The sequence below is a fragment of the Marmota flaviventris genome, chromosome 3, assembly GCF_047511675.1.
Source record: "Marmota flaviventris isolate mMarFla1 chromosome 3, mMarFla1.hap1, whole genome shotgun sequence".
NCBI lineage: Eukaryota > Metazoa > Chordata > Mammalia > Rodentia > Sciuridae > Marmota > Marmota flaviventris.
In genome coordinates this window covers 99,651,248-99,663,819 of record NC_092500.1, presented here as the reverse complement: position 1 = coordinate 99,663,819, position 12,572 = coordinate 99,651,248, and the positions used below count along the sequence as shown (strand labels likewise).

Genomic DNA, 12,572 nt, shown 5'->3' with positions numbered 1-12,572 from the left:
GATTTAGGGAGAAACAAGAAGTTTTTTTACTTTTAAATTTAAGATCACATATGTGTTGATTGATTGTGCATCATCTTCTGAGAAGTGTCTCTTCAGAACCCTGGCCCATTTATTGATTGGGTTATTTGTCTTTTTGGTGTTTAGCTTTTTAAGTTCTTTATATACCCTAGAGATTAGTGCTCTATCAGATGTGTGAGAGGTAAATATTTGCTCCCGAGATGTAGGCTCTGTATTCACCTCAAAGATTGTTTCTTTTGCTGATAAGAAACTTTTTAGTTTGAGTCCATCCCATTTATCGATTCTTGATTTTAATTCTTGCACCACAGGAGTCTTATTAGGGAAGTTGGGGCCTAATCCCACATGATGGAGATTAGGGCCTACTTTCTCTTCTATAGAAACAGGGTCTCTGTTGTATTCCAAGTCCTTGATCCATTTTGAGTTGAGTTTTGTGCATGGTGAGAGATAGGGGTTTAATTTTATTTTGTTGCATGTGGATTTCCAGTTTTCCCAGCATCATTTGTTGAATAGGCTATCTTTCTCCAATGCATGTTCTTCACACCTTTGTCTAATATAAGATACCTGTAGTTTTGTGGGTTAGTCTCTGTGTCCTCTGTTCTGTACCATTGGTCTACCAGTCTGCTGTGGTGCCAATACCATGCTGTTTTTGTTACTATTGCTCTGTAGTATAGTTTAAGATCTGGTATAGTGATGCCACCTGCTTCATTCTTCCTGCTAAGGATTGCTTTAGCTATTCTGGGTCTCTTATTTTTCCAGATGAATTTCATGATTGCTTTTCCTATTTCTATAAGGAATGCCATTGGTATTTTGATTGGAATTGCATTAAATCTGTATAGTGCTTTTGGTAGTATGGTCATTTTGATAATATTAATTCTGCCTATCCAAGAGCAAGGTAGATCTTTCCATCTTCTAAGGTCTTCTTTGATTTCTTTCTTTAGGGTTCTGTAATTTTCATTATAAAGATCTTTCACCTCTTTCATTAAGTTGACTCCCAAGTGTTTTTTTTTTTTTTTTTGAGACTATTGAAAATGGGGTAGTTTTCCTCATTTCCCTTTCTGAGGATTTGTCATTGATATACAAAAATGCGTTTGATTTATAGGTGTTGATTTTATACCTGCTACTTTGCTGAGTTCATTTACTAGTTCTAGAAATTTTCTGGTGGAACTTTTAGGCCCCAGCTTCCTTAGTAAGACTCCTGTGGTGCAAGAATTAAAATCAAGAATCAATAAATGGGATGGACTCAAACTAAAAAGTTTCTTACCAGCAAAAGAAACAGTCTGTGAGGTGAATAGAGAGCCTGCATCTTGGGAGCAAATCTTTACCCCTCACACATCAGATAGAGTGCTATCTCTAGGGTATATAAAGAACTCAAAAAGCTAAACACCAAAAAAACACAAATAACCCAATCAATATGGGCCAAGGTTCTGAAAAGGCAGTTCTCAGAAGATGATGTACAATCAATCAACAAATACATGAAAAAATGTTCATCATCACTAGCAATTAGAGAAATGCAAATCAAAACCACTCCAGGATTTCATCTCACTCCAGTCAGAATGGCAGCTATTATGCATACAAACAACAATAAGTGTTGGCGAGGATGTGGGGAAAAAGGTACACTTATTGCTGGTGGGACTGTAAATTGGTGCAGCCAATATGGAAAGCAGTATGGAGATTTCTTGGAAAATTGGGAATAGAACCACCATTTGACCCAGCTATTCCTCTTCTCGGTCTCTACCCAAAGGACTTAAAAACAGCATACTAAAGGGACACAGCCACATCAATGTTTAAAGCAGCACAATTCACAATAGCTAAACTATGGAACCAACCTAGATACTCTTCAATAGTTGAATGGATGAAAAAAAAATGTGGCATATATACACAATGGAATATTATTGAGCAATAAAAGAGAATAAAATCATGGCATTTTAGGTAAATAGATGTAGTTAGAGAATATAATGCTAAGTGAAGTTAGCCAATCCCAAAAAACCAAATGATGAATGTTTTCTTTGATATAAGGAGGCTGATTCATAGTGGGATAGGGAGCGGGGGAGCATGGGAGGAATAGACAAACTCTAGATAGGGCAGAGGGGCTGGAGGGGAAGGAGGGGGCATAGGGTTATTAATGATGGTGGAAAGTGATGATCATTATTATCCCAAGTACAGGTATGAAGACATGAATTGGTGTGAATATACTGTTTATACAGCCAGAGATATGAAAAGTTGTGGTGTATATGTGTAATAAGAATTGTAATGCATTCGCTGTCATATATAAATAAAAAACATTTAAGATCATAAACAAATTTTTTAAATTTTACTATAAAAGTCAACTTTTTGACACATCTGCTTGTTTTCATGACCTTTTGCTTTGAATCACCTTCAGCTGTTCAGGGAACATGACTGCAGGATCTTAACTTGATGAGGCAAATTTATCCACTTTATTTTTTAAGGAACTTGTCCTTGTTCATTTAAATGTAAAGATTTTCACACATGCATTCTTCTGTGTTTGATTTTTCACAAGTTTTTGCAAAATGTCTTCTTAATAGAAAATATAGTGATTAAGGGCCTTAACTATTTTCCTTGTATTGAGAATATAAATATAAATAAAATCTCTTTCCTTTGCTCTAGCCCACTGAGACATACACACTGAAAGCAAAAGCCACTGCCAACCCACTCTTGTGGAACAGGAGAGAGATGAAGTCATTGTTTTAAATATTGACATATAAGCATACAAAATCCTGAACTGAAACAGAATGTTTAATTCTAGTTAGCAAATGATAGTTCTATTTTAATACTTCTTCCCCCACTGATCTTTAAATGGTTGCTATTAGAAAAGGAGCATTGAATTGCCCCCTAAGATCCAGAATTAAAAGTTTAAAAATTCATAACAAGTGTTCCGTGTTTCACCTAGAGAGATCATGGAACCAGGATCCTCCCCCAAGGCAGAGCCCAGACTTACACACAAAGCCCAGGGCTGCCAGGCCTAGGAGCAGCACCAAGCACAAAGTCAGTAGTGTGAGGGCCACTGGGCGCCAAGCTGAAGTGGTAGTCCTTTGCTCTGTAGGGAACAAAAGAGAAAGAAAGGTTTAGCTTCTCCTCTTCTTCCATCTAAGTCAGCAACCAGCAAGTAGGAGGAGGTGGTTCTGGACAGGAAAAACCATGCAGGACCTGGTCATCAGGTCTAGACAACTTACCCTTTGTCCTCAGAAACATGGTCACAAGGCTCAGTTAAACCTCACTTTTCACAGCTAGAGTTGTTCACAAGTCCCACTCTTTCCTATCCTCCCCCAAGTCCTACTGTGCTCCAAATCACAGTATATACAACTGTTATCTTTACGTGGTTGTTTTTATAACCTCCTGCTTGTCAAAATTTTAATGATGAAAAATTCTCCTAAAAAATGCCTGAAACAGAGTTTGAGACACCTGAAGCTACTAAAGAACAATTTTTAACATCATCAAGGTGCATATGAAACTAATTTAATTTTACTTCGGCAATATGTGACTCCCCCAACATGTCACATGTATCTTTCTTCTGAAAAGCAAAAATTACATATCAGTAATGAGAAATGACCATTTTACACTTTTTCTTTGGGGTTTCTTGGTCCTTCTTTTGCAAGGATGTTTTTTATTCATTCATTTCATTTATATTTCCTCTAAAATAGAGTATACAGAAACACAATTATCAAATTTCTCAAAGACAGATCTGAACTATCTCAAGTTTTACAGGAGGTAAGTAATAATGGAGGAGGAGGAGGAGGAGGGAGAGGAAGAAGAGGAGGAAGAGGAGAGAAAGGAAGAGGGGGAGGGGGAGAAGAGAAAATTCCCTGCTTCCATTTCTAGAAGTTTGACTTGTAATTACAGAAGTGCCAATGTAAGTCCTGAGTAGACCTATCACCTAGTGAAGTCATCTATGTGGGTCTGAATGATCACAGCTCTAACAGGGAGGACTTCAACTCAGAGGGAGTTGGCATCTGGAATTCTGAGTCAAATTAAACAAAAGGAGAAGAAAACCCTCAAACTCTGACCTTTTTGTGATCTCTGAGTTCTACTTCATTGAGAATTCAACTCAGGTTCTAAAACAGAAAGACTAAAGAAACACAAATTCATTTCCATCTAACAAGATCCTCTATATAAAACATTCTAGGCACAAAGATTTGCACTAAACATTATTTCCAAAGTGAGAAAGATAAGTGGTAAAGACTGTTTAGAAATAGGAAATACAATTACTAATCTCTTAAAATCTACGAAGGAAAATATTTACATCACAGAAAAGACATGCTGTATTTTATTTTTTTTTAATTTTTATTGTTGGTTGTTCAAAACATTACATAGTTCTTGATATATCATATTTCACACTTTGATTCAAGTGGGTTATGAACTCCCATTTTTACCCCATATACAGATTGCAGAATTACATCAGTTACACATCCATTGATTTACATATTGCCATACTAGTGTCTGTTGTATTCTGCTGCCTTTCCTATACTCTACTATCCCCCCTACCCTCCCCTCCCCTCCCCTCTTCTCTCTCTACCCCCTCTACAGTCATTCATTTCTACCCTTGTATTATTTTTTCCCTTTCCCCTCACTTCCTCTTGTATGTAATTTTGTATAACCCTGAGGGTCTCCTTCCATTTCCATGCAATTTCCCTTCTCTCTCCCTTTCCCTCCCACCTCTCATCCCTGTTTAATGTTAATCTTCTTCTCATGCTCTTCGTCCCTACTCTGTTCTTAGTTACTCTCCTTATATCAAAGAAGACATTTGGCATTTGTTTTTTAGGGATTGGCTAGCTTCACTTAGCATAATCTGCTCCCATTTCCCTGCAAATTCTATGATTTTGTCATTTTTTAATGCAGAGTAATACTCCATTGTGTATAAATGCCACATTTTTTTTTTATCCATTCGTCTATTGAAGGGCATCTAGGTTGGTTCCACAGTCTTGCTATTGTGAATTGTGCTGCTATGAACATCGATGTAGCAGTGTCCCTGTAGCATGCTCTTTTTAGGTCTTTAGGGAATAGACCGAGAAGGGGAATAGCTGGGTCAAATGGTGGTTCCATTCCCAGCTTTCCAAGAAATCTCCATACTGCTTTCCAAATTGGCTGCACCAATTTGCAGTCCCACCAGCAATGTACAAGTGTACCCTTTTCCCCACATCCTCGCCAGCACTTGTTGTTGTTTGACTTCATAATGGCTGCCAATCTTACTGGAGTGAGATGGTATCTTAGGGTGGTTTTGATTTGCATTTCTCTGACTGCTAACATGCTGTATTTTAAAGCGTGAATCTTATTCTCTCTTCATATTTGTATTCTTCATAAATAGCTTGAATTATATTTTGAAAATGCAAATCACTTTTTACAGTTTGCTCTTTAAAAAAAAAAAAAAACGGCAATTTTATTACAATATTTCCTGACTTAAAAACTTCTAATAGTTTTATTGCACTTGGAACAAAAATCCTACAATACAGTCTTTTCATCTAGACCCTACCTAGTTCTTTTATTCTTTTCTAAACCATTCTCCCCTTTCTCAAATGCTCTATTCCTGGTAGCCTTCTCTTCTATTCTTGGTCTGAATGAGCTTGCCCCTGTCTTTGTACCTCCTGCTACACTAGCCTCTGCCACTGCATTAGTTCTTCCTCAGATTGATTCTTGGCAGCCTATTGCTTGTTCCTCTGCTTTCAGTGTAAATGGCACATCCCTAGAAGAGGGGCTGACTCCATCTCTAGTACAGTACTCACCTTGTTGTGTGTGTGTGTGTGTGTTTAATAAAATATTAGGTAACATTTTCATGTCAGGTTGGTTTTTGTCTGTCTCCCTTTCCTCCAAATATGCATTCCATTAAAAAAACCATCTCATCTGTCTTGTTCACTAATTATTTCCAATATTGAAACTAGAATATATCCCATAAAGGTAGTAAATATTTGGTGTTTAGATTGAAAAAAGAATGAAATAATGAAAAAATAGCCCCTAAACTATGTAAGTATACAGAAGAAGAGAGTATTATCTAAAGTTAAATTTGACAGCTTGATTTTCAAAAAGCTATTTTTTAGCAATATTTCTGTCAGCAGAGGGCAGAGTCAGCAAAATATAAGTCCCAATCCTATAGGTTTCTATACAGTGACTTGCATGAGATTCTATGTCCTGAACAAATATAAAAGATGCACTTCCTCTGGGTGCCCTTCAACCAGCTGACCTATATGGTTTATTCTACATTTTCCTAGAAAAGTATGCTTTCTTCAGGGCATTGACTTTAAGAGAATTTCAGCTCAAAGAATGGGAAAAAAAAAAAAAAAAAAACAAGATCAGAAGCAGAACATAGCTTAGGCCAAATGTCTCTAAAACCCTAAACATTTTTAAATTAAATATAGTCCAAGAAATTTTATTTTATCTCAAGTGTTCCTAATCATGCTGAAGCCTCTCTCTGGGGACCACTCCCACCCTAAAATAAATGTATGTTCCTAGCTTCCAGATGTACCAAGTGCTTCATGTTTTTTTCCTTCATATTTCTTATTACCTTTAAAGATATATGACTCATTTATTTCTTTTGTTTTGTATCTATCTTACCCCACGAGAAAGTAAATTCTTGGGCTAGGGTTATGGCTCTGTGGTAGAGCGCTTGCCTCACCTGCATGGGGCACTGGGTTTGATCCTCAGCACCATATAAATAAATAAAATAAAGGTAAACATTTTTTTTAAAGTAAACTCTTTCTTGGAAAAGATTAAAATTTAAATAGCCACTATTGCAGTCTGGCAACTAGACCAATAATTGAAATAGCTCAAATAATGTTCAGTGAATTAATGAATGTCTATTCTGTATCTCTATAATATGCCTGGATACCCCTACTAAACCTTATTATGAATATATATCTCAAAGTCATAAAAATTAAAAATTATATCCCTTTTTATGAATAATATTTCCCAGGACAAAACTAGAAATTTAAAAAAAAAAAGGAAAGGAGAAGAACTATAAAAATCAACCAAATTTTTTATGCTTTCCCTTGGATAATATTATGGACAAGGGAAGTGTTGATTTTCTGCCTAATGAACCAAAAAGAGTAAACTTAAATCTTTACAATAATGTCAGAGCCTTGACTTTAGATATTAGAGCATTATTTAATAATATATCCATGAAAAGAACAAATACATGATCCTTCCTGAAATTGCCTCTAGGATAGAAAAATAAAGTATAACATGTCTTCTGCTAAGAACCAGTTTTTTAAAAATCCCTTCCAAGGAATCATCTTTACCTGATCAAGTTTTGCATTTGAAATCTTTCTTTCCTCCTCAATATTCATAATACATCCCTGTTTTATCTAAAGACCCAGAGAAATCTTACCTTGGGGTGTTTCTACACCAATCATGGTCATGTCCTAGGAAACCAAGCTTCCATGATGGAAAGACCATGAACTTGAACGTTTCATTTTTCCTTCAAAGCTGTTTTCCCCTCTAATGTTTTTCTTCTGTTAGTCCAATGTTCCTGAGTTTTATCTCAAGTGTTCCTAATCATGCTGAAGCCTCTCTCTAGGGACCACTCCCACCCTAAAATAAAGAGAGAGATTTTCACAAAAATAAGCCAGGAGGTGCATGAGTTTGGTTTGGCTTTAATGTGGTTTTATTTTTTGGACGAGAATCCCTACACTGTCTCCTGAGGCATGTTTAGAAAGAGGTGTGGACAGGCCAAGGAATGATATAAACATCCCTAGGAATAATAAGATATATATAGAAAAAAAAACACTCCTTTCCTGTATCCTCTTACTATAACCATACTATAAAAGGCTACAGTGTCAGGGTCAAGTTTTGAGTACAAACTCCTTTGTCATTATATGAAATTTTATGGATAAAGGGAGTTGTCATATTTGACCAGTGACCCTTTATCAGGTGACAGAGAGAGAAACCTTTACACTTCTCCAAGCCCAGGGCCTGCAAGAAATTAAGCAGACAATACACAAAATGTTCTCTTTCTCTGAACTATAAAGGGTCTTAACAGCTGGAAAACAAAGAGAATTTCAATAATTTGCAAAAAGCCACATTACAAGATTTTGTGATTCCCCCAAATTATCCTTATCTAAAATTTAATACAGAATTGGCACCTCATCGTTTCCTCTGAACTCTTGCCTCTTAATTTTATTCCTTAAAGGTTGTATCTCTGGCATGTACACCAGGCTAGTGCCTGCCTCTCTGCTGGTGGATCTTTGCACTGTGGTCCTTGCTAGGGAAAAGTGACCAAGTGCCACATTTTGCTTTGTTTAGAAAACTTGGACTGAGCCTTCCAGATTCAGAGCACCTGTCTCCTTATCTAAGAAGATGCAAAACTAGACACAGTCAGTAACACATTCATTCCTATGTGGCTTCTATGCCTCTGGTATGCATTCAGTAGCCCTAAATGACATTGTATTAGAATGATTGATTCCAATTATTCCTCCCACTTTTCTAAGTGCCTCAAAATCAAGGCCTTTCCAGAGCCTACCATAATGTTTAGTATTCAGTGGATGTGCTTCAAAGATTTGTTGAATCAATGGGGTGTGATTCGTGCCACACCGCTGCATGAGGGGTTTATACTGTAGTTAAGGAAACAAAAGTAAAAGCTAGAGGAAAATGCAATAATATTGTAATTAATATGAGTAGGAAAAAAGTAGGAATTGAATTTAATATTAAGTGTTGTTTTAATTTTTTTTTTACTGTTTTTGCTAGGATAACGTTTAGTTTTTAGCTAGAATCTTTGTCCATCTGTCACTTCACTCTCTCGTCAACATGTTAATGTGAAGTTAGTCTCCTATGCTTCTTTTCAATCTATGATTAAATTAGAATCTCTCGCACCTTAAAAAGTAATTTTAAAAAGCCTTCTCTCATTCCTATAATAATTCATCAATTACTACTCAGTGTCCTTGGCTTTCCCATTACTTTTGAATTTACTATTTCCTGCCTTCCTCGATGCCTCTCTCTCCCCCCCAGCTCCATACTCCACCCCTCTCTACTTCTTAGTCCTAGAAGTTCCTATTGGATCCTCTTGTTCTTCCTGTCCTTCAGTTGTAGCTATTCCCCAAGCTCCTCTCCTTGTCACTATTCTTCTGTTCTGTTGTCTTTTCATTTTACATTCCCTCCCTCCCTGTGTGATCTCACTCACTCCCATAAATTTAAGTACTATTTATTTTACTTCATTGCTTAAGCACTTGTTTGTTTATTTACTATGCCGGTAATTTCTACATATATGTGTAGCTCAGAATTCTTACCACAAGCCCACATCCTTCACATACCAATGTCTTTGGACAACCACAAATGGCATATCTTGCCTCCAACCAGACTACCTTAAAGTCAGACTGAATTTATTACTTTTTCTGTTCCTCCTAAAGTTTCTGGCCCTCTCCATAGAATATCTGACAGACTTTAGCCAACCTACAGTTGATGTAATTATAGGTCGACTTCTTACATGCAACTGAACACCAGTCTTTAAGCTCTTTCTCCTCAACATCTCTCATATCTGATTCCTCTTCCTCCTTCTTACCCTACTACCTCAATTCAGGATTCTAATCTACCCAGACCAGTGAAAACACTGGATGTCGGCTTATCCAGTTCTATATTCCTTCAGTTCGTCCTCTTCATTTTAGCCTAGAGGAACTTCTAAGAGCACATTTTATGTTTAAATCCTTCATTGAATTCATTTTAACAATTGATGGAATTTAAACACCTTAGTAGGACCTAAAAGTCCTAACTTACCAGACTTTCCTTTCACCAGTCTCCCCCTCCAACTTTACATGTATCTTTTCCTGTAGGGTCCCCAACCCTGAACCCCCCCTCCTGATTCCTCATCACATGGAACATCCTAATGTCAACTCGATGCAATGCTCACTCCCTCTCTCAAGTCATTCCTGATCTCCTTTATCCCTATCAGAGAAGTCAGACAGTCATTTGTACCCAGTACATGCTTCCACCACAGCATGCCATTATAATTGTAGCTTAGCTGAGAATGGTATTAGACTAAGCTGGGATTATATCACATTTGACATTGTATCCTCAGTACTTTGCAATTGCCTGATACAACAGTACCCTAAACATACGTTTATGGAAAATGTGTGAGGGGTTTCATTTTTACTTTCTATTTTGTTGGTATTTTTAGCATAAACATGATTGAGATTTATGATTTTTAATGAGAAAATAAAAATCTGTACAATAAATATATGTGCCAATTCACAATTTTGCCACAGCATTATATTGACTTTGAATATTCTATGTTGCCAAAAAAAATTTTTCAAGAGTTATCATTGCCATTGTTTTTAACACAAAGTTATATCAGATATATTTTCTTAAGAGACTTTCATAGTGACTTTCTTCCAAATATTTGCATTATCACAAGAACATGAAAACAAGATATCATTTATGTAGGCTAAGGTAACTATTTCCAGATGTTTGCCTCCAAGATATTTCTTTGTAATCTCCGCTCCTAACTGTTCTGATTTCCATTTCTTACAAAGAGACTGCCAAATGCTGCATTTGTGTTTTATCTTGCTACACCCCTCTCTCCATCCTCCAACCTTAACAGAACTTATTTGTACACACTGTTCCTGCTTATGCTGATCACTAATCCTTGTGAGAGTTCCTGGCTCCAGTCAGAGGTGGAAAATGTTGTTAAACACAAGCTGCTCAAAACCAAAACCCTAAGAACTGATTCTTCATAACATTTGTAGAAGAAAAGCATTTAGTATCCTATTACACACATCCTGTGGCTACAGAAACCACATCTCTCCTGTTGCCACTTAGCTTTAGGTCAAGGAGACTGGAAATCCCCCAATGTTCCCTGACAGCTTACTGAATAGTTTAGTTGAAAAACAAAAAGCCGTTATCAGTGGGACTCAGGTGGAGGGTCATTTATGCATAGAAAGTGAATGTAACGGTTTAATGTAGGGAAGGGGGAAAAAAACTAAAGAGAAAAGTAACAAAAAAAAAAAAAACAGTGAAAAAGGCTCTGACCTGATTTACAGATGTGAGAAAAACCTGGATATGGTCAGAAGGGAAATGACATGTTAAGATACAAGCATCAAATAAGGATCTCTCTGATGCAGACTGACACTAAAATGTTAAACAGAACACTTTAGGGATTCTCAAAGTATTAAATATCAAAAGGAAGTTCACATTTTTGAAGTGTCTGTGATATATCAAGTACTTTACATCATTTACCTCTAAGTATTCATGGCCACTTTATGGAAGGTTTTGCCACTTCTGTTTAATGTTAGTTAAATTTAACATGAACTTATATGCATAAAATACTTAAAACAATACCAGACACAGCATAAGCACTGAATACCCATCTACTATCATTGATGTTTTTTAAATAAACTTGAAGATCAGAACACTTAAGTACTGTGTTCATGATCACAAAAATGGTAATGGCATAGCTCACAGTAGAACCAAGAACCTAGTCCTATGTACAGTACCATGTGAGCTCTTCTCTAGAATAAAGTCAGTTCTGCTTTAGATGGCTTAGTAGTCAAGGGAATAATGTACGTGAACTATGAAAATCAATGGAACTGAAAATTTTGTATTACTGTATCATAGGATGAATGGTTATAAATAAAATGATAAGATAGAAGTCATATGCAACTAAAATGAAATATTTTCTTACTCTGATAAACCTTCTCAATAATATTCTAAGATCAATAGAGTTGAGTGAAAATAGGGATTGGAGTAATTGAAATCAGAGGCCACTATTTAAATTATCAAATCATGGAATTTAGAGCTAAGGGGATGCCTCAGAAAGCATTTGTTTTAATCATCCCTCATTTCACAGAGAGTAAAACCAAACACCTGATGTTGTCATGACTCTTCCCAAGATCTTGCAGCTTCAAAATGCAAAATTATTATTACAAAATACCAGGGTTAATTGGTTCATTTGGAAATCTTCCTTTTAAAGCCATGAGTTCAACACTAGCTTTCATTTATCTAAATTTCCAAATCAGATCACAGATGGTAAAAAATAAAAAAAGAAAAAGCAACACTTGATTTGGTCTTCATTGGAAGAAAAAGGGGAGGGGATGTTGCTTTAATATGCATACAGTTTGACCTTTGTATGCTATTCCTTCTCAGAAAATTTGACAACCCCTCAACTGCAAACCACTGTGCTAATAGGATTTCAGAAAACAAAACACCTGTGTGGAGACTAAGTTTTTTTTTTTTTCAGTTGTTTATATGTGGCACGTTCAGTTCCGGAAAGTGCAGAGTTACTTAGCACTGCAAATCTTGAAAATATTTCCTCTTCCCTCCACTTTGTATATTCCTAAGAGAGGTACCTCATCAAATACGTTTTTCAAAGCTCTGTCTGCTTGAACTCCAGGAGACGAGAATACCTGCTTGCCTGGGCTCTAGCTGCCGGGTGATAGTTGAGGCTTGAGAATACAGGCTCATGGTGGTATCCCCATCCTCATCCAGCATGTCTCTCGAGCTGCTGTATTTGGCCTGCATCCAGATTCCTGCAGGGCTGAAGGTGAAGATGCAGTCAGATTGCCCCAAGCTGCCTGGCTACTGTGAGATAGCTCAGGAAGCCAGGCACTGAAAGGCATTCCGAA

General features: G+C 36.7%; 1 protein-coding gene across 5 annotated transcripts in view; it reads right to left on the bottom strand.

Annotated features, from left to right (window-relative positions):
- Positions 1-12,572, bottom strand: part of Clec1a (C-type lectin domain family 1 member A) — a 27,623-nt gene extending 15,051 nt beyond the window's left edge. For 4 of the 5 annotated variants that reach the window (XR_011707110.1, XR_011707111.1, XR_011707112.1 and 1 more), the window contains exons 1-2: positions 12,354-12,572; positions 2,975-3,073 (exon numbers count right to left, since the gene is read on the bottom strand). Coding sequence is in view for 2 of the 5 variants with exons in the window: in XM_027924010.3 (XP_027779811.1) it covers positions 2,975-3,073; positions 12,354-12,468 (214 nt within the window). In the remaining 3 variants the exon portion in view is untranslated. Of the gene's footprint in view, positions 1-2,974; positions 3,074-7,351; positions 7,612-12,353 lie in introns of those variants that run through there. The other variant, XM_071610144.1, reaches the window with a different exon arrangement.